The sequence below is a fragment of the Malus domestica genome, chromosome 17 (genome assembly GCF_042453785.1).
Source record: "Malus domestica chromosome 17, GDT2T_hap1".
NCBI lineage: Eukaryota > Viridiplantae > Streptophyta > Magnoliopsida > Rosales > Rosaceae > Malus > Malus domestica.
In genome coordinates, this window is record NC_091677.1 from 9,108,914 (window position 1) to 9,132,334 (window position 23,421).

Genomic DNA, 23,421 nt, shown 5'->3' on the forward strand with positions numbered 1-23,421 from the left:
CCTCAAAGAGTACATGGGTAAAGCCCCTCTGCTCTCCAAACCAGAAGTTGGTGACACTCTCATCATCTATCTATCGGTTTCGGCTTCAGCAGTCAGTTCTGTTCTTATTCGAATGGACAGTGGTGTCGAACGGCCCGTCTACTACGCTAGCAAGGCCCTACAAGATGCGGAGACACGATACTCCAACATTGAGAAATTAGCTCTAGCATTGGTCATGTCTGCTCGGAAACTTCGCCCTTATTTCCAAGCACACGCCATCATCGTGCTTACCAATCACCCTCTTCGACAGATACTCCAGAGTCCTGACACGTCTGGACGAATGATCAAATGGGCGATAGCATTGGGTGAGTTTGACATCTCCTACCAACCAAAACCAGCCGAAAAAGGTCAAGCAGTAGCAGATTTCATCGCCGACTTCACATATCCTGTTGACATTGCTTCTACACCTGAAGCAGTAGCTTCATTACCATCGGAAGCTCAGAAAGTAGAATCAACGACCTCAGCATGGAGTCTGTATGTTGATGGCTCATCCAACCAACAAGGCTGCAGAGCAGGATTAGTCCTCACTACCCCCGACAAAGTGGCGATGGAATACGCTCTTCGTTTCAAATTCAAGGCATCGAACAACGAGGCCGAATACGAAGCCCTTCTAGTAGGCTTGCGTTTGGCCAAACACCTTGGGGTTAAACGAATTGATATCTTCAGTGACTCCCAATTAGTGGTCAACCAAGTCACAAACAACTTTGATGCTAAGGATAGCTCCATGGCAGCATATCTTGCGCAAACGCGACTTTTGCTCAAGCACTTCCACTACCAGATCACCCAAGTTCCTCGAGCGGCAAACAGTCATGCAGACGCTTTGGCTCGCCTCGCCTCGGCAGTGGAAGACAAGATTGGGAGAAAAATTCATGTCGAATTGTTGGCAGAACCAAGCACCATGGTCGCGGAGGTGTACAATTTACAACAAGAAAATAGTTGGATCACCCCAATTTATAAATTCCTTGCTCATGGCACCCTCCCAATTGACAAAGTCCAAGCTAAGCAGATTCGATACAAGTCTGCCCGCTACCTGATCATTAATGACCAACTCTACAAGCGCGGTTTCACCCTGCCATACCTAAGATGCCTTACACCTGCGGAGGCGGAAATTGTCCTTCGGGAAATACATGAAGGAGTCTGCGGAGATCATGCTGGGTCTCGATCCCTAGCTCACAAGACTTTTCGCCAAGGATACTATTGGCCAACACTCCACCAAGATGCCATCAGAATATCTCGCTCATGTGATAAGTGTCAACGTTACGCAACTATCCCTCACTCCCCTCCCGAGCCGCTCACTCCTATGATCAGCCCTTGGCCCTTCGCCCAATGGGGACTTGATTTGATCGGCCCAATGCCTGCAGGGAAAGGCAAGGTCCGCTATGCAATCGTTGCAGTTGACTACTTCACAAAGTGGGCTGAAGTAGAACCCTTGGCAACCATTACTGAGGGAAAAATAGAAGACTTCGTATGGAAGAACATCCTCTGCAGATTCGGCATTCCCAATGCGATAGTCACGGACAATGGGCGGCAGTTCGACAACAAGAAGTTCAAGATGTTCTGCTCTAAGTTCAACATCAACTTATGTTTTGCCTCTCCAGCCCATCCCCAGTCTAACGGACAAGTCGATGCCGTTAACAAAATAATCAAGCGCACTTTGAAAACTAGGTTAGACAAAGCTAAAGGTTGTTGGCCAGAATTCGTACCCCAAGTCCTTTGGTCATACCGCACTTCATATCGGACTTCTACAGGAGAAACTCCATTCTCACTTGCTTTTGGTACAGAAGCAGTTGTCCCACTTGAGCTTGAGCAAGCAACATACCGAATCCAGAACTACATACAGAGTGAGAACGACAAGCAACTCACCCTCAACCTGGATCTAGTCGAGGAACACAGAAATCAGGCTCACCTGAGGAATGTCGCCTACAAGCAGCGCATCTCCAACTACTACGACTCAAGGGTCAAACCTCGCTCTTTCAAAGTGGGAGACTGGGTACTGAAGAAAAGATTACTCTGTGATAGAGTCCCGAGTGAAGGAACACTCAGTCCTAACTGGGACGGACCGTTCGAGGTCGTCGGCATCAGTCGCCCTGGCTCCTACAAGCTCAGAAACTCCGACGGCAAGACCCTTGGCCATCCATGGAATGCTGACCACTTGAAGTACTATTACAAATAAGACTCACATTGTACAAGTGTTAAGCTACAGCCGTTCGGCATCCTATGTAATGAAGACCATTTGGCAATGAATTCAATAAAGAGGTAATTTAGCCAACTCGGCCCTCACTCTTTTACATTCCTAGCAATGGAACACTCAAGTGTTGAAACCTCAAAGCAGATATATCCAACACGAAACAAAATCTAAGTATGTGTCGACAAGACTATACAAAGAAAGGAACAACCAAACAATGGCTTATATCCAAACAATAGATCTATTCATACACAGCCAAAAAACTTCACTTACAAAGCTTCACCTACATAGCTTCACCCAGAAAGCTTCATCTACAAAGCTTCACCATCAAAGCTTCACCTAGAAAACTTCATCTACAAAGCTTCACCATCAAAGCTTCACCCAGAAAGCTTCACCCAGAAAGCTTCACCTAGAAAGCTTCAACACCAAAGCTTCACCTACAAAGCTTCAACACAAAACCTTGCTCCAAATAAACAAATTTTGTTCACAAAACCCAAGATGCCCTTGAACTTGTACAAAAACACTTGGGTAAACATAAACATTTTTTGTTTCACACCCACAAGGGCCCAAAATCTTCCTTCTTATTTATTCACTTATATATGTTCCCAAACATATTATAATAGATCCAACAACAAGCCAAAGTCCCAGGTTTCATAATGGACAAAATTACAAGCAATTCATCAATAATGAAGGTGCTACAAAAATTGGAATCTGCCCCAAAATAGAAATCCAACCCAAGAGACTTTTTCTCTCTCTCCCTCTTCCGCCTCCTTTCATCTATCAAATTTCTGCAACCTCTGCTCTTCTCCAATGGAGCTGAATTTTGGACACCCTATAGTTTTTGAGCATATGAACAACTTTCAAGAAGGAACCATTTCTGTTTGAGCGACGGAAATTAAAGTGTTGAAGCTCCAAACATGACAGTCGGATTCTTGCAGATTTCGAAGCTGCTGTGATGTTTCGAAGATCTGGAAATATTTAACCATTAGTTCATTCTGAATTTGTTATATGTTATGAAAGAGACGATGAGGAACAACTTCAATGAAGAAAGCATGCTGATCTGAACAATAGAAAATGGAGTTTCGAAGCTCACAACAAATCTGACGGGTTGACAGAAAAATAATAACCAGTCATTCATCATACCTGAATTTCTTGAGTTATACAGCTCCGAGGGATCTCAATTTTGGATATGTTGTAGTTCACAAGTTAAGGAACAACTTCGATGAAGAAAGTATGTTGATCTGAGCAAGAGAAATGGAGTTTTTGAAGCTCACAACAAGTCTGACGCGTTGATATACAAATGACGAACAATCACTCATCATACCTGAATTTCTGGAGTTGTACTGCTCCGATGGATCTCTAATTCGGATATGTTGTAGTTCACGAGCTAAGGAACAACTTTCATGAAGATGGTTTTGCGATCTGAGCCACAGAAAATGGTGTTATATTGAAGAAAAGCTAAAGGCAGACTAAAGGAAAGCAAAAATGGTAAAGCAAAGCAAAAGAAAAGCTAAAGGAAGACAAAATCATGGCACATGATAATGAGTCATACCCTACCCCTCATTGGATTCGAATACACCCATCCTCCAAAATCATGACAAAGGCCACATTATAGATATCTGTACAAACATTCCAAAGAAAAAGGGAGGGAGTAAAAAAAAAAAAAAAAAAAAAAAAAAGGGCCTAGGCCTCCACTTCTTTGGGCCTAACACATCTTCATAACAAAAAAACAATATATGAAGAAATAGCCCTGGGTTACCACTTCGAAAAGAAACAAGTGAAGTTTTCCTACTCATGACATTGACTACTAGCTAGACACCTCATTCGGCAACTCTCTTCGCCTGAAGACTTGGGGGACTCCCACTATATGCTACTGCACCTTGATACTCGGCAGTCTCACAACCACTCAGTGACTTGGATTTTTCAAGTCTCCAACCGAGAAGTTTTCCTCACTCGGGAAATTAAGGGAACACTACCTCAAACTACATGCTTCACTCACAAAGCTTCAACAATATAGGTTTCAACAAAAGCAAAAATTCAAAGAACTTTATGAAGAAGGCTTTGGTGTATTTAACACAATATGTTGAAATGAAGCAAAGCTTATTTATTAATATTTTCGATAAGCCACAAATATGTACATATACATGAGTCAAAATAAACAAACAAAAGGGAGCCTTCACAAAGGTTGCTTAGGGGAAGTCTCAGCAGTCGGTAGAGCCCCAGAAAGAGAAAGCACTGGAGGGTGGTTATCCGGAGCCTCAGTACTTGACAAAACCCCAGAAGGAGGAGGCATTGGAGGTTCATCATTTGAAGCTTCATTACCAGGTACAGCCCCAGAGGACGAAGGCAATAAATGCCTTTGGAACAAACCCACAAACCGCTGATGATCAAGTAAAACCTTACCATCAGATTCCTTCATCTGGTCAAGCTTCCTCTTCATGTTTGTAGCATAGTCATGGGCGAGCCGGTGCAACTGCTTATTCTCATGCTTGAGCCCTCTAATCTCCTGTTTGAGACTCATCACTTCAGCAGCCAATGATTCAACTTGGCGGGTTCTAGCAAATAGGCGTTGGGCCATATTAGACACAGAGCCTGCACACTGAACACTAAGAGCCAGAGAGTCCTTAACAGCCAACTCATCAGACCGTTTGGAAAGTAGTCTGTTATCTTTGGGAGTGAGAAGGTTCCTGGCCACCACTGCAGCGGTCATATCATTCTTCATCACAGAATCCCCAACGGTAAGAGGACCAGTAGGGGATATGAAGGATGGGCGCCATATGTTGTCTGGAGAAGGCGTGGCTGTCTCTTCTCCAAGGTTCAAGTCAAAACGACGGTCGGAGGGTCCAGACATTTTCAAATGTGTTGAAGAGGGAAGAGGTCAAACAAATCAAGATCTTAGAAGTGCAAGAAATGAGCTTCTACTGGTAGAGATTCAAGTGTGATGTGGAACTTAATGCCAGCCTCTATAAAAATCTGCACTCGACGGAGCTTCAGAAATCGAAGAGGCGTTTGCTTTCTCAAAAGCTGGGCTGCTCAGAGACCACGAGGGCCGATTCAGAAATCGAAGAAGCACCTGCTTTTTCAGCCTCGTCAGCACCTGTCACATGCACACTCAGCTTTGCGGAAATTACGGGCAATCTGTCGAAGATTTCTGGTGAAGTAGAAAGCACGTGAATCTTACTGTTCAATCACCGCTCTCCATATGCACCATCAACTCCTCGGGTACCACATATAACTTTGTCAAAGATCTCTGACAAAGTTTAGGCACGAGAATTTCGAAGTTCCAGCTACCCTACTATTACCCATAAGGGTAAAGGAACAGCACCACTGCTTGACAACTGGAAAGTCCCTATGTGTGTCGACCTCCGTGTTTTGCGGCAAGACAGGTTGGCAAGAACGTCCAACCTTTACTCACATTCGAGAAAAGACTCCCAACATAATTACTTTCTCAAAAACCGGAGTATCACCGCTTTCTGAATCTTGAGAGTCAGATCCTCGACGGGATTGCTTGTTCGAAAACCGAAGAGGCACAACTCTCAGAACTTCGAGAGCCAGATTTCCTTAGATAAAGCTTGTCTGTAATCTTCACACGTAACATCAGCTTTCCAGATACCACATACCACTTTTTCAAAGTGTTCTGACAAAATTAAAACACGTGAAGCTGGCAGCTCCCACTACATTGCTGTGACCAAGAAGGGTAAAGGAATAGCATTACTACTTGTTATTGGGAAATCCCTATATACATTGACCTCCCTCCTCAACGGACAGGCAAACCTGCAAAAATGCTCAACCCTTTCTCGCATTCGAAAAGGCACCCTCAACATAACCTCTCGAAATACTCAGCTTTATTTCCCCCCGATAATACCTCAGCAAATAAGCCACACCAAGAACAAGAGTATCTCATATCATCAGGGTCGAAAGCAAGAGTATCCCATATCATGCTTTCTCCCTGTCTTTGTCTTTGTCCTTGTCCACACCTGCAGGACAAGGAGAAAGAGAGCAGTCAGTCGGAACCTGAAATCAAACCTCCAATTTGGAACTGACTGCCTGGAGCCTTTGCCTAGTTGCTTACTTAGCATTGCTCTCGAGTACTCATCCTCAACTGCTGTCAAGGTCACGAATTCCACTGGCAAATACCTCATGACAGTTGATCAGATATTGGCTCTTTACACTGAAGCTGCCAAGCGTGGATGAGTCACTATGAAGGAATGTTCTGAATGACCATTTAAATGCAAAGGTTGCACACCACTTCTGCCATGCAAAAGATTGAAGCAGAAGGTTCAACGGTGAGCTGAAACAGATCACTACAGCACGACACCTTTCCATACCACATTCATTATTCCGTCAACAGCAAAAGTATCCCATATCATCAAGGTCGAACGTACTCTAGATTTGATGGACTTGTTTTGACCCTCAAATTTTTGAGTCGGCCTTATACTCTGAAGGGCACCAGAAAACCCTCCAGCACAGTTCAAGAATAAGCCTGTGGAAAGTTACTTCTTCAAAAGCAAAAGTATCTCATATCATCTATTATCCATTTGCTTCTCCTTATCCTGGCAGTTGAATGAGAGACAAGGAGAAGGAGAACAATCAACCGGAAGCCGAAGTCAAACCTCTGATCCTGGGTTGCTTACTTGGATGTTTGACTGCTTACCTTGTCTGTCACCTCTTTCGGCAGATCTCCTAGCTCGGCGACTTGGGGGACTCCTACTATAGGGTTTGTATCGCACTTGACCAAGCCCGAAACTACAAGTAAGCTTCAAAGTGAAATTGATACATTACCTTGTGCATCTTCATCAGCTAAATACACCATTCCCGGATGGAGGAAAGGTACTTCCAGAGAAGGGCAGATGAAGATCAGACCACACTTCGGTACTTAGAAGTTTCGTGATTACTCAAGGGATTGAATCTTGCAAGTCCCCAACCGAGGAGTTTCCCTCACTCAGGAACTTAGGGGAGCACTGTTTGTACCATACTTGACCAATCCCGAAACTACCGAGCACCGGCCAACGCTATACTGTCAAGGACCCAGAAGAGTTCCCCTCCGACCAGGAGGCCAATCACTACTCGACACGTGTCAAGATTAGAAGCCAATCAGAGCGCAGCACGTGTCGACATCAAGAACCAATCATAACATGACACATGTCAATGTGACAAAGCTACAAGTTTTTCTATAAATAGGGGTCATTCCCCCACAATATGGCCTAATGCCATTTGTGTTAAATCATTCACAAGAACTCACTAAATTGAGAGCTTGATCCTTTGTACTTGTGTAAGCCCTTCACTACTAATAAGAACTCCTCTACTCCGTGGACGTAGCCAATCTGGGTGAACCACGTACATCCTGTGTTTGCTTCTCTGTCTCTATTCATTTATGTACTTATCCTCACTAGTGACCGAAGCAACCAAGCGAAGGTCACAAAACCTGACACTTTCTGTTGTACCAAAGTCTTCGCTGATTTTGTGCATCAACAACAATAATACACGTTTCTTGTCAGTTATCATAGCGCCACTAATAAATGGTTTTGTAGTAGTGTCATACAGAAAAATAAAATAAGAATTGGGATATGAGGGGTTTGGGGAAGAAGAAAACAAGGGAAACTTGGGGGTTTTGGGGAAAAGTATGTGAGAAAAAGGGAGAGTGAATCCGTGATTTTATAAAACCCATGAGACCTTTGCACGACCATTTTATCACTTTGCACAACGAAGTGTTCGTCCCGCAAAGTTTTCGCTAGAAAATGTTCGTCGCGAGATGTTGTCGCCAAAATTCCCCCTACCCGCGTTTTTTCTCTGTCTTTATGTGACGAAAATATGATTTCAACATGCAAATGCCTCTTGCGCAATGAAACTTTTCATCATATAAGGTTTTTAATATATTTTTTTATCAAGACGTTTTTGCATGACAATGCACATATTTCGTCGCATGATGGTTAATTGCATGACAAAATTATGTGCGTCACTTAAATTTTCATTGCGCAAATAGTTTTTGTCTCACTGTACCAAGTGTTTTCAAGTTTATTTGGTATGAAGTTAGGTATTATATATAATGCCCACCACATGACTCAAACGGATGCCAAAGTTATAATATGGACCATTTGCGTAAATTTGTTAGTATAGTATTATAACCACAGTACCTAAAGTGATATATCGATGTGGCACAACTACTAATGAGGAGTTTCTCCTCTTATGAGAAAGATTTACATGAATAATAAGCTAACTGTCATACTCGCATCTCGTAGTGTAAGATCATATGTAAAACTTCCTCCACATAACCTCGTATTAGTGGCTTACAATGCCACAATACTAGTAAACTCGTTCCATAGAACTCATTCTCTATATTCCTCAAACACTTTCTCAATGTGAACAAGATTATTTATTTCATGACTTCAAAAGGGCAACACACAACAAAATTTAACAACACATGACTAGCCTTAGGACATTATTTACTATAAATTTGGTATAACTTGGTAAGTTGCATGGTAACTGGTAAATACTGCTAGAAAATTAACGATCCATGGACTACTCTATATGCTTAAGAGGACGGCAGAAAGCAGCAGCAGTTTGCAGTTCTTGACATAAAAAACTTTCCGTTAACTTCAAAGCTTTCCATTGTTGACTTTTGCGTCGAGTTTTTTTCGTTGCTGATATGGTCGTTGTTGCTGGTTAACATTAAAGCGCTTCGATTCTTCTGAGTCTCAGTAGAAAGCTTTACGTCCGTTGCTAATCCAACAGCTTCAAGAAATCTTACTACATACCAAGTAATATCAATTTGCCAACATTAAAGCGCCCTCCTGCTTTGATCACTGACGATGAGGGAAATTTGACTTATGAAGTCAATCCAAGCTTTGAAGCATGTATTCAACATAATCAATTGGTTCTGTTGTGGCAAGTTTTCTCACTCCCAATGTGCTGTCAATTATTGTTAACAAAGTTTCGGCTTGTGATGCCTGGAAGACGCTCCAAGAATGATATGTTTCCTCTTCACATAATCGTGTTGTCCAATTTTGTGGTCAGTTGATGAATCTCCATCAAGTGACCTTTCTATCACTGATTTTTTTGTAGAACTAATGCTCTTGCAGACCAACTTGCTTTGGCTCTCCAATAACTAATGACGATCTCGTTGCTACGGTCACGAACAATGTTGGTCCTTTGTACGTGAATACTATGGTCTCAATCCAAGCACAATCTCGTTGCTACGGTCACGAACAATGTTGGTCCTTTGTACTTGAATACTATGGCCTCAATCCAAGCTCGCGAGTCTCCTATTTCTTATGCTGCAATAGAGGCTTTGCTTCTTAGCACTGAACGCCGTGAATTAACCTTCTCTCCCTTGAGATAATGGCCTAATAGCAATGGCATCCACATGCGGGCGTCGTGTTACTGCCAGTTCTGGGTTCGCTCATGGTGGTGGCAGGTCTGGTTCTTATAGTGGTGGTTCCTCGTCTGGCTCGCGCTTCTTCCGGTTCTACTTCTAGAGCCTATAATTTTGTTCTAGGTTTCTCGGTGCTGCACATATTGGACTGCCTCATTTCTCTCCTTTTGATATCTTTACTGGAGGGAAGATTCAATGCCAAATCTGCCGGCGTTTTGGTCACACAGCGATTGACTGCTTCAATCGCCTGAACATGTCCTATGAGGGATGTGTTCCATCATCCTGTTTCACTGCTTATGCTGGCAATTCATCTGCTCCCCGTACTGCTGCTCCTCCGCCACCTACAACTTGGCTCTTAAACTCAGGAGCCAACACCACATAACCAATGATGCTGCTTAGATCACAAATCCTCAAATAACACACCGGTTCTGATCATGTAAATGGTTTCAATGGGTGCAGGTTTGAACATCTCTCGTATTGCAATTAGTTTATTCTGATATATGAAGTTATTCAAATTTATCTGTTTCTAGATTCTATTATTATGTTATATATATTCATTGACGATTTTTCGCAGTACACTTGGTTGTATCCTCTCAAGTTAAATCTGGGTTATTTGCAACCTGTGTAAAATTCAAAATTCAAGTGAAAAATATGTTTGATACTGTTAAGGTTCAAAAATGTCACATGCAAGGTCAATCAAATCTCAAGACCCAATCATCATAAAAGGGCTCAAGCCAAGCCTAAAAGTCCCTCCAACAGATACCAGGATTAAACTGTTTCAAACTAGTGGGAGAGGCTAGTATATTAACGCTTTTAAAATAAGAGGTTTGCAGTTGAATTGGTTAAGTGCGTTTATCACTCCATTGCACCGATAACTCAATTCCTCTCCCAATATCAATATCAAATGAGGAAGATGTTATTTACAAAAAAAAAAAAAAAAAAAAAAAAAAAAATTGTTTTGTGCACTCCTCAAGGTAAATTTCTCCATTATTGATATTGAAACAAAATTAGTTAGTTTGATTTGTGCACTCACTGATCATGTATGCGTATGAACTATCCCTGAAACAGATAATAGCTACATGAATTTGCAAAAAATGAAGATTCATTTTCATGTGTTCATCTTTCTAAGAATTCGCACATTTCTAATAGTCCTTGTGCAGTAAGACTGCTTTCACTTCTCTTAATGTAAACTCAAAACTAGTTAGGATTTTTAATTACCTTCTTATCACACCTCTTGTAATTAACTGATGTTGAACCAACCACTTTCTGAGTTTTGATCGCTACAAAACACTCAGTTTAGCATGCTTAATTAACCCAAAAGATTGTTCAAAACCCACCACTTTGGTGAGTTTTCAGTGTGATTGTAACAACATTGTTTTGGTGTTATCTCAATGTATTCATATTATGAGTATATCTATATGTTCATATCATACCCTAGATATTAGGTATTACAATTAGGCATTTTCTACCATGTGTTTTCAAGTTTATTCGGTATGAAATTAGGTATTATAATGCCCACCACATAACTTATACAAGGATGCGAAGTTAATAATAAATATTGATCATTTGCGTAAATTTATTAGTATAGAAAACCACAAGGATAAACATAACACGATTAAAATTACTCCTGAAGTGATATATCGATGTGGCACAGCTACTAATTTGCAGTTCTAGTGACATAAAAAACTTTCCATTAACTTCAACGCTTTCCATTGTTAACTTATGCGTCGAGTTCTTTTTTTGTCATTGATTTGGTTGTTGTTGCTGGTTAACATTACAGCTCTTCGATTCTTCTGAGTCTCAGTAGGAAGCTTTACGTCCGTTGCTAATCCAACAGCTTCAAGAAATCTTATCACGTACCAAGTAATATCAATTTGCCACCACTCTAGGCCGTGCCGAGCTAAGTGTTCAAATGCATGGTGATTGTTGTGCCAACCTTCTCCATGCGCCAGCAATCCAATTAACCTAAACATATTTGATTAACTTTACTATTAATTTCCTATGTGATTAAATAAGAAAGCATTTAAACCACAAATTCCAATAAAACAATACCAGTTGTTTTGAGACAAATCGCCTGTATCCCACACTTGTTGTCCCCTAGTGTGGCAAATTGAATTTATCCCAAAAGTAGCGTGAAGAAATATTACTGATCTCACACCCTGCAATTATGGTGAGAGAATTTTTTTTTTAAAAAAAGGACATTTTGTAATGAGAAATTAATCTGTAGCCATGAAATAAATTCTATATGTAGAAGAACACAGCAAATTGTTAAATGTCCCACGTTGGTGGATTCAAAGAAATCCAATGGGTTTAAATAGGATTATCCTATTCTAACTAATACCGATACATTTTGTGATAAAACCCCACACCTGATGGATTGGGCAAGTGGTGAAGTTGGGGACAGTATCGGTGTCGTTAGAGTGGGGCGGGCCCGAGGATCCAAAAATCCAACATGGTATCAGAGCCACTGTTCGGGCCTGTGCAAGTCAATGAGCTTATGTGCAAGCCAACGAGCTTGTCACCTAGAAGGAAACAAGTCTGAACTCTTAATATAGAGATGACCGTTGAGTTCCATTGAAAACAAGTGGGCCCAATGTGAGCCAACCACTGAGTTTCAATTACCGATGTGAATCTTCCCGTGTGAACCACTAAATGAGGTTACACGTGAGGGGGAATGTTAAATGTCCCACATCTTTGGGTTCAAAGAAACCCAATGGGTTTAAATAGGATTATCCTGCTCTAACTAACACCGAGACCTTTTGTGGTAAAACCCCACACCTGACGGATTGGGTAGATTGTGAAGTTGGGACATGATCGATGTCGTTAGAGTGGGGTGGGTCCGGCGATCCAAAAATACAACACAAGTATACTTTGATTAACAAAACAACAGGAATATTTCGATTACCAGTCCCCAAACCAGAAAGGGAAATCCTCCCAAAGCATAGAGGAAAACTCCAAATCCAATTGCATGAAGGGGGTACGTATAATGAAGAAATCTATAGAATGGCTGCCTTTTCAAGTCTCCAACATTCTTTAGTCGTGTTTCATACTGCAAAATTTCAAAGTTTAAAAACATCGTCATATACGCATTGATCTCTGCAGTCACGTTACGGACTATGTGATAAGGGGAACACACACAAAGTTCTATACAACTTATTCTGAGCAATATTTTTAAGCTTGTGAGAGATCTAGATAGTTTGCATACACTTTCGAAGCGAGAACGATAATCCAAGATCCAACCAATGTGACTATACCAAAATCCTCTAACAGGACTATGAGGGTCTTTCAATGTATCTGTAAATTGGTGGTGAGATCGGTGTATGCTCACCCATTCAAGTGGACTTCTCTGCAAACAATAAAAAGTACAGTGAGTCTACAAAATCTTCTCTGCAAACATAAATAAAAGTATGTATACCTGAAACGATAGGACTCCACAGTAAGCAAAAAAGTATTCAAGCCATTTGGGAAGCTTGAAACTCCGGTGGGAAAGTTGCCTGTGGTAAGAGAGATTTACACTCACTCCTACGACAAAATAGAGTGCAACTGCTACCCAAAATGCAGGCCAGGTGGTGAAATGGAATGGAGCTAAAAGAGCAAGGCAGTGCAAAGCCAAAACAACAACTACTGAGCCTATATCCCATCCCTCCCCAAAATTTCAACCCTCCACTGCGTCACCCACTCTCCCATTAGGGTTGCCATAAAATCCTAATGTTTGCTTCTTTTGTATCGTAATAACGTATTTATAGACTCAAAATCTAATCTTTAGGTGGGCCATGATTTTTTTTTTCTTTTGGTCACGTGTTAATTAATAATAAAAGTCACAAAAGATGTTACACACAAAATGAGTGCAGAAGATTTGAACTTGTATCAATGACGTTATAGCTATTGGTATGCTTTTCACCCTTTCTCGTTATGTACAGCTAATATCAATGACCTTTTTTTTTTTTTTAAATTTCTTGAAGGTTTGTAGCAGTGATATTTGGTTTTTACTATGTTAAATAACAAACAAACTAACTTGAGGAGCAAACAAACTGATACGGTAGGCTACTTTCTTCAACTATTTTTTGTAGTAATTTCTCTTGATTCTATATCATGTCTAGTTCTTTTCACTTGAATGGCTGTAAGGTGAGAAAGTAATCGTTCAAAAATTATAGGACACAAGATTCGTAATGGCTAAGTCTGTGTGCAATAATAGCATCTCCAAAGGAGATGTTAAAATTTTAGGTGGAATGCCACTGTGCATATTTGACATCAAAAGTCTTTCCGACCGAAGTGTTATTTGTTGACTGAATTTGAAGGCTTGATGATTTGATGTCAAATTTATTTTTAATTCATTTTAATAGTGGGTCCCTTATTCCACTAACATTTTAACCAATAAAAAAATTTATTTCAACATTTTTTTAATAATTACAATCATTAGAAGTTCTATTTAAATAACAAAATAACATTTGAAAATTTGGTTGGAGAATTATAAAATTTGACATAAGGCTTCAAATTGCCACATCAGCCATCAATTATAATTTGACTCGTATAATTTGACTTCTCCTTTGAGATGGTCTTAGGATTCAAAGTTTGGGATGAGAGAAATCTCGTGGGCTATGTAGCCAAACCTATTCATCCCCTATAGTTCACGGCCCTATATAATATGGTAAATAAGAAGCAAATTAAACCAAGAAAACGACACTCAACTGCCTAAGCATCAAAGCAGCCATAACGCCCAAGAGACAGAAATTCAAACCAGAGCTGGCCCCATATAAAGAAAAGAAAACTAATGAAAAAGGTCTTGAAAATTTTGAGTTTTAACAATAAAGACAAAATAAAGGGTAAAGTGAATAGTACCAGGTTTGATTTTTTAGTGTAAAAATATGATTTTTCGTTAAAATGAACAGTACCGCGGACTTTTCGTTAAAATGAACATAAAGAAACCTAAAAATCAAAGGGCATGCCAAGCGTGGTATCTCCGTTCACACACACACAAAGCATCATTGGATAACCAACTCCCTGTACCACATACATTTAACTATACCAATTGATGTCAACCTATCCAAATGATGATTTAGTTGTGGTTTAATTTAATATAAGAAGAATTTTTATTCTCGTTTCAGAGTCGGTCAAGCAGCTCATCACTACTAATTAACATTGATAACTTAATTATCTGTGCAAATATGAGCTTAATCAAGTTAGCTAGAGTAATGTGCTCTTCCCCTATACATCCACATTTATTTCTCTATCTCCATATTTTAGATAATTTAGTATATAATTTTCTGTCATTTGCAAAAATCTTAACTACATTTTGTCATTATGTGGGATTATTAAATGCTTCAACATAGTTTACGGTCATCTTTAGCATGGTTAAAACATGAGTATATTGAATCACCACGGAGTGGCCCAGTAGTTGCGAATGAATATTCAAGACACGTATTTCAGATGGTACATTCTGTGTTTGATTTCTATGCTGGTGAATCACCACGAAGCTATCAATTGATTTCTTTTTAAAAAAAAAAGTATATTGATATATAACACGTAACAATGTGACGGTTAGCCAAAAAATTAATGGCTGATAGAGCTTTTCATAATCACAATTAATAACATTGCTCTCGACTACCTGCAAAAGGAAACTAAACCCCAACCCCCAAAAAAAAGGGTCCGACTACCGCAGGCCAAGTATGACAAAATATGTGCTGTCTTTAAAGCTAATTTTTTTTTTTAATTTCAAACGAAGATTACTTCAAGCCTTAAGCAATCCAAGATTTCCTCAGTTGTAACTCTTACTTTATGAGAAATTTTTATTTATGATGGAAATACAAGTAGTACACCACATATTTTAATAAAAGTGATGATAAATTTTATTTTTTAAGTTATTAAATTTTGATTGTTGCTGGAGTGGAAAATTGCCCCCATCTTCTAGACAACTTCTCAACGAGTTTTGCTTTTTTCTTGTAGCAATTCTTTACTTGGCGCCAAATCTCCAACGGAACCTGATTGAGATCTTGATCTATCATGTGAGCTTCGTAGTTTTAGCACATGTCCCACTGGGCGTGCCAAAATGTTGACCTTAAAAACTATCAAGCTTACGTGGTGCGCAGATCGAGTAACTAATGAGCTAACTACGTCATTCGATTGATGCGGGGCGTGCCAACTCGTCGGCCGAGCTTGGCGAGGAGTAAAATGTGTTGATGTTGCGTTGGGTGCGTGGCTGACTTCTTGATCTTGCGATTGCGGCCGAGGAAGGAACATGTCTTAGCCTTTGGGTTCTAGAGCCTGAAGACAAGGTTACTAATTCTGCAAATTTCACAAATCGTCGACGCCAGATTCGGTCACAGTGATTATATTTATAAGGGTATAAGCACACCAAATCGACACCAGAGTATAGGAGCACAGATACTCAAAACAGATGTACGTTTTAATCGTAAATGTGGTTCGGCCGTCAAAATGCCGAACTCTATATCCAACTTGTGAGTATCCAATCATAAAACAACTCGACGTTCAATATGTCGAGCCCTAGTAAATTGTAACACCTTACTTCGCCGAAAAGGCTAATGAGATGACCTCCGCCAAGACCCGAAAGTCTTTCTCAACCAAGACTTGGATAGATAACCAATCGTCCTCGACGCAGTGCTGTTTATCCAAACTGAAGGTGTTTCGCGATCGGCTGATTCTACTTCGCATAGAGCGAGAGTTTGCGGAGGGCAGTTTGTGTGTTGAATTGGAGGGGCCCCCTCTTGTTGTCACTGCCTCTGTATTTATAGGGATGTGCTAACTTAATCCGCGTGCACTGCATCTAATCCTTCACGCATTTTGGCATGGATCAGACCCAACTGCATACAATTATCCAACCTGATTAAAATCCCCATCATTATCTCAATACTTTTGTGCAAGTCAATCTTGATCCAAATGTTTAATGGCCTCCACGTGCTGGAACCGTGCAAAAATTCAACTTGATCACGTCTCCCATTTCTTCATGCCGTTTTATCCCTGGATTCCGATAAGTATCACTTTTCCGTGTTGATTAGGATGCAAACCAACCAAGTTGCACAATGTATCACCACAAAGTCCTTGTACAATGCAACTTCTTTTATTTATTTGACTCTCAAGTTGCAACTATAAGATAATTATCATTTTAATAAATTCCTAACAAAATGTTAATTTCAAATATGGCCTCTTTCTTAGAACAACTTAGGGTATATGGGCCGAGTTCGTGCAAAATTAGGGCCTCTTAATATTCAGAGTCATCCACGGGTCTAGAATTCTGCTCATTCAACAACCACAATTACTCAGGCCGATGATGTAAATTGGGTCCAAACTGTAATATGTGGAGCCATTAATTGGTGCCTTTCATGCATGTTGTATATTTTATTTGGTTCGTTGCAGACAGTTAAGCAATTATTTGGAAAATTTTGGAAGATCCTCTTGTCTTTAATTATTTGGAAAATTTTGGTTCGTCGCAGACAGTTAATGTCTGCAATTATTTTGCTATTACTTCAAACCTTAAGCAATCAAAGATTTCCTCTGTCTTTCGGTGTGGTGCTTAAGGCCTAAAACACCACACCGAAAGATTCTCTTGTCTTTAATATCTTTATCATCTTATTAATAGCCAGGTATTTTGAACCGATCTCTGCCGGCTAATTAATTGCATGTCGTAATGTGAATTTGTTCATGTCCCTTGAGTCCAAAAGTTTCAAGAATTTATGCAACCGCTTTTGCTCGCCATTTCCCTTTCCCTTTCGAGGTGCGTGCAGATATATATTTGATCCATTAATTTTAACTGAGTTGTTACTTCTTTTGATAAGAAATTGGGGGCCTTTCTTAGTTGAGGACCTGCTAGATCGGTGTCGATCTGTGGTAAAGAAGTATTTTTTCTAGCTTTTGGCTCCTCATCTGACACACACCAAAAACATAATTAAAACGGGCATTGTTTATGGCTCGGTTTGTTTGCTTAGAATCATGAGTTGGAATGGGAAAACATTTCCCGATCTCGCAAGATATATGTTAGATTTGGATTGGAAGGAATAATTCTCTAATATTATGGCATATTAGAAGTACAAGTGAATGAGGTTTCATTTGGAGAGGATTAGAAGAGGTAAGACATGAAAAATACGCATCCCTTATAATCCTACAATTTTGGAGAGGATTGTAAAATATATGTTTTTTTCATGAGTATTAATCTGTATTCTACCTTCTAGTTGATCATAATTTTTTTTTATTTCTCACCTCAACATGTATACTTTGGAATTAGAAAGTTATCTATTCCAATCTAATCCTATACTAAACCAGTCCGTAGCCCAAGTCAAATTCCATTAGCATTGATATTAAGAAACACATAAATACATACGTCAATTTATAACAGAATATACGTTTTTTTTGTGGTACCCCATCCAAACAACAATTAATTGGTCCAATTTTATTTCTTAAGTGAAGGCATAGAGAAACTACAGTCGCATCCTGTAGAAAGCACACTAGTAAAAATGTTTTAAGGGTTCCATTGTTACTACAATAGTTTATGTTGGAGAATGGAATCGAGCATAGACAAAATAATATACTATTCTATTAACAAATAGGAGTTTTCGCTTCTAATATAACTGAGACTGTTTGTGATAAAACTCAATACCTAACAATATGAGATATTGTTTAGGCCGAGTTTAGAATTGTTCTTGGCCCAGAGGCCGTGCTTAGGAGTCGTTGGGGGGCATCCGGCTTATGGGCCACATAGCCAAGGTCGGCCGTGTCTTATTAGGAATCCATGGGTGGTTGAATCCTGATACGAGAAGGAGTTTCGACAGGATAAGAATGTAGAAGTTTGGGATTGAATACGGCCTGATAAGGGGGTTGAGTTCAAAGTCCTAGTAGGAGTAGGACTGGCCGAGATAAGGTTAGATCGGGGGAAGGAGTTCTAGTCCGAGTATGGTTGTGATTCGATCGGAAGCAGGTTGACTACTATAAATAGAGAGAAGAGGACATCATTAAGGCTCTCCAACACAACACACAAACTGCCCTGCGCAAACCCTCGCTCTACGCAAACCTCTCAAACATCTTGAGATTTTTATTTTCTTTTTCACCAACACATCTTCAGTTTGGATAAACAACACTGTGAAGGCAACCGGCGAACATCTTCAATTTGGATAAACAACAATGTTACCTTAGAATCAGCTGACTGTGAAGCACATTTAGTTTGGATAAACAGCACTGCGACAGGGCCGACTGGTTATCTATCCAAGTCTCAATCGAGAAGGATTTTCGAATCCTTATTGGCAGAGGTTATCTCATTAGCATTCTTGGCGAAGTGAGGTGTTACCAGGGCTCGACACATTGAACGCCGAGTTGTTTGATGATTGGATACTCACAAGTAGGCTTTAGAGTTTGACATTCTGACGGTCGAACCACATTTACCATCAAGACATATATCTGTTTGAGTATCTGTGCCCCTATACTTTGGTGTCGATTCGGCGTGCTTATACTCTTACGAATATAATCACTGTGACCGAATCCGGTGCCGACGATTTGTGAACTTCGCAAAACTAGTAGCCTTGTCTTCAGGCTCTAGAACCCAAAGGCTAGGACGTGTTCCTTCCTCGGCTACAGTCGTAAGATCGAGAAGTTAGCCGCGCACCTAACGCAAAATCAACACATTTTACTCCTCGGCCAAGCTCGGCCGACGAGTTGGCACGCCCGCATACAACCGAACGACGTAATTAGCTCATTAGTTACTCGGCCTGCGCGCCACCTATGCTTGGTAGTTTTTAGAGTCAACAGATATATAAATTGGAATAACATTGGTGATATTGGTGGTGAATCATGTTGAGCCCTTCCGGAAATAAAAAAAAAACAATTGCGAACGACCTCGGAGGAGGAGGAGGACCACCCTTAACCTTAGGCGTTGGAGCTATAGGGAGAGCTGGAATTGCTAAATTATTGTGAAAAATATAATTAGTAGGTATAAGAGCCACCGTTAGCTGGATTCTAATCGCCATGGTCTAAAATTTTGTAGTTGTAGATACGGCAGGGTCAAATCGAAATTAAGACGATCGGTTTTGTACCCCCTGCTCATGTTTTACCCAAACGTTGTCGTTTTACCCTTTTTTCCTACTTTGGAGTTTGGACGACCGTCTTCTATCCTAACCAACGCCAAACATGATTACCCACTTAACCCCATTACATATAAGTACTTTTACTTAGAAACTAATAAACATTATATAGTAAACATGCAAATGTATTCAATGCTAAATAATTCTTTATGTTATGCTAATGGCGCTTAATCACAATAACAGAAAGCAATCATGTCTATGCACCATGATGCATGTACGTTTGATCTTCACTAATCTCCCTCTCTCTTAACAATTAATAATTTAACCCACTAACATTATTGTTTATAAAAAAAAATATAACTCTTTATGTTCTATATAAATATAGTTTTTAATCTTTCAAATTACTAATATTTCTTCACCACATAATTGCTAGTATCTTATAAGAAATAAAACCTTTCAAATTACTAATACCCAGGAAAAAAAGACCTTTCAATTTACTAGTTCTCAACAAAAATGGACACGGAATATTTTAGCAAGGTTTTTATCTTCAGAAAAAATAAACAAGGCAAGGCCACCCACATACCCACCAAATACTCAACAAAATGCTTTATTTAAAAAATAAAATTAAAAACCCTTAGCGTTGCGCTTTATTTCCATCTACAAAAATCTTGAATCTTTTATAATAAACTAGGATCTCCAAAATTAGAATTCTAAATCTGTCACTGCATGATGAGCTTCAAATTTGTCAGTTTAAGCATTTTTCTTGCTTATTTTGTTGTACAAAGCCTTTCGTTTCTTTTGACTCTTGGCTGGGAGTTTAACATCAGTTACCAAACCAACAGCTTGAAGAATTCTTATTACATACCAAGTAAGATCAACTTGTCACCATTCAAACCCTTGTCGAGCTGAGTACTCAAAAGCATGGTGATTATTATGCCAACCTTCTCCATGTGCTAGCAATCCAAACAACCTAAAACAATTGAAGTAATTCATTATATTTACTACTATCCATGAAAATTAGAAACTTTATTCCATCAAATAATAATAATTGTCAGATAGACAAATCACCATTATCCCAACTTGCTTTCCTCATTTGTGGCAAATGTAACTGTAGACATCGAAATTTCGGTAAATAAATGTTGACCGATAAATCAAAGTGTCAACGCTCATGTATTACATAAATTTTACACGTAGCGTGTGACTCAATGAAAATCGAAATAAGTTGGAAAAATCATCAAACAGGACACGTGTCAACACTTGGCAGAAACGACTTATTTCATCTGGAATATTATATTCAAAATTAGGCCTTGGAAATTTCTATAAATAGAAGGCTAATTCATTCATTTGGGGGAACCAAAATCATTAGGCAAAATTCTTGAAGCTCTGAAGCTCTGAAACTCCGAAGCTCTCAAGCATCCAGGTTCCCGAAGAATCAAGAAAGCGTTCTTCGTTCATCGTTCATCCTAAGATCAAGCCCCGACGGCCCTTTGGATCAACAATCATCCACCAATTCAAGATCAAGCCCCGACGGCCCTTGAAGAAAGCGTTCATCGTTCATCAACTGTTCATCCTCAAGGATCAAGCCCCAACGGCCCCTTTGGATCGACAACATCAACAAATCCGCTCATCCGCTGTTCATCAAGCCCAAGTCCTGACGGCCCTTGAAGAAAGCGTTCATCGTTCATCACTGTTCTTCGAGATCAAGCCCAAAAGCCCTCGAAGATCCGTTCAAGCCCAAAAACTCTCGAAGATCCGTTCGTCACTGTTCTTCGAGTTCAAGCCCAAAAGCCCTCGGAAATCCGTTCATCACTGTTCTTCAAGATCAAGCCCAAAAGCCCTTGAAGATCCGTCAATCACCATTCTTCAAGATCAAGCCCAAAAGCCCCTCGAAGATCCGTTCATCCTCGTTCATCCAAGATCAAGCCTCGACGGCCCTTGGATCAATCGCACATCCCACAAATCAACACCTTACGGAGATCGAATCAGAGGATCAAAATAGAGAGAGATTGTAACCCAAAATCATCAAATACAAATATTTGTTTGTGCACGTCGTTCTTGTCTCTTTCGTTTCAGGAATTTTCTGTGTTCACAAATTGGCACGCCCGGTGGGATCATCTCTACCTCTCATCTCTTTCTCCGTTCAAGAAATTCAAGCGCACTTCCAAAATTAATGGCATCAAGGAAGGCTCAAACTGTTCCCGCAACCGGCGCAAAGAACAAAAGCGTCCTCGTCGCAACTGGTGTCACTTTGGGCATCACGACTCGAAGCATGGCAAGAGCTACTTCTGCCGCTTCTTTCACCTCTGCATCAACTCTGCCAAGGGAACAAAAACACCCAAGGCACGAGCCTTTGATCACCTTAGCCTCACTAAGGGCACCAAGGGGGGAAAACCCAAGGAAATACTCTGAATCCATGCTCTCTGATGCCGATTCAAGCGACAGTTTAGCCATGCAAGTCATGACCATTGGAGCAACTTCAATCGATGAGCAGCTGGCTCAAATGAATGAAGCAATCGCAAGGCTAACCCGAACTGTGGAAGAAAAAGACTTGCAAATTGCAGCACTAGTCAACCGACTGGAGGCGCAGGACGGCGATAAACCCGACCCAGAGGATGATCCACTAAAGGGAGAAGCTGGCGGAGACGAAGAACCCCCGATGAAGAAAATCGATGGGAAGCAGGAGCCAGACCAAGCAGCGGCACTCATGGGATCTCTTTCTATCCAACAGCTGCAGGAGATGATCACCAACACCATCAAGGCACAGTACGAAGGGAGCTCACATACCTCCTTGTTCTACTCGAAGCCCTATTCCAAGAAGATTGATGCCCTAAGGATGCCAAGGGGTTATCAACCACCAAAGTTCATGCAGTTTGATGGAAAAGGAAACCCAAAGCAGCACGTTGCACATTTCGTTGAAACTTGCAACAACGCGGGGACGGAGGGAGACTACCTCACCAAGCAGTTTGTGCGCTCGCTGAAAGGAAATGCCTTTGAGTGGTACACGGACCTAGAGCCTGAGTCCATCAACAGTTGGGAGCAATTGGAAAGGGAATTCCTTAACCGCTTCTACAGCACCCGCCGCACTGTGAGCATGCTAGAACTAACGAGCACAAAGCAGTGGAAGGACGAGCCAGTCATTGACTACATCAACAGATGGCGCACTCTAAGCCTCGACTGTAAAGACAGGCTCTCGGAAACCTCTTCAATCGAGATGTGCATCCAAGGCATGCAATGGGGATTGCAATACATCCTTCAAGGCATTAAACCACGGACCTTCGAGGAATTGGCCACCCGCGCCCATGACATGGAGTTGAGCATCGCCCATCATGGGAAGAATGAACCAATCGCCAACTACAAGAATGACAAAGTTCTTGAGTCAAAGGTGGAAAAGGCTGCATGGAAACCCACCAAGGAAGCGATGACGGTCAACACATCTCCTGTCAAAATCTCCATACGAGGCAAGGCGATTCAAGCCGAAGGCTTTCGTGATCAAGAGATGCGTAGACGCACTTTGAAGGAGCTCGAGGAGAAAACTTATCCATTCCCCGACTCTGATGTGGTTGCCATGTTAGAAGACTTGCTGGAAAAGAAGGTGATCGGCTTGCCTGAGTGCAGACGGCCAGAAGAGATGAATCGCACCGACAGTCCAAGGTACTGTAAATTCCACCGCTTCATCAGTCATCCGACAGAAAAGTGCTTCGTGCTGAAAGATCTTATCATGAAGCTGGCTCAAAAAGGAATCATCGAGCTAGATCTTGACGATGTGGTGAAGTCAAACTATACCACCATCACTTCTGACTCTT

The 23,421-nt window shown here is 40.7% G+C and overlaps 1 protein-coding gene and 1 long non-coding RNA gene across 2 annotated transcripts; both read right to left on the minus strand.

The window, feature by feature from the left end:
- Nucleotides 1–2,787: 2,787 nt before the first annotated feature.
- LOC139193514 (uncharacterized) lies at nt 2,788–3,767 on the minus strand. The gene is made up of 3 exons (XR_011577710.1): nt 3,549–3,767; nt 3,368–3,465; nt 2,788–3,192 (listed from the first exon to the last, which is right to left on the minus strand). It is a non-coding gene; the product is annotated as an uncharacterized lncRNA (long non-coding RNA).
- Nucleotides 3,768–11,145: 7,378 nt separating this feature from the next.
- LOC139193330 (palmitoyl-monogalactosyldiacylglycerol delta-7 desaturase, chloroplastic-like) lies at nt 11,146–13,248 on the minus strand (the record flags this gene model as incomplete). The annotated part of the gene is made up of 5 exons (XM_070816321.1): nt 11,146–11,561; nt 11,649–11,755; nt 12,502–12,645; nt 12,925–12,942; nt 13,012–13,248. Coding segments are annotated over 5 exons (756 nt in total), but the record flags the coding sequence as incomplete, so codon positions are not given.
- Between the last annotated feature and the right edge of the window lie 10,173 nt (nt 13,249–23,421).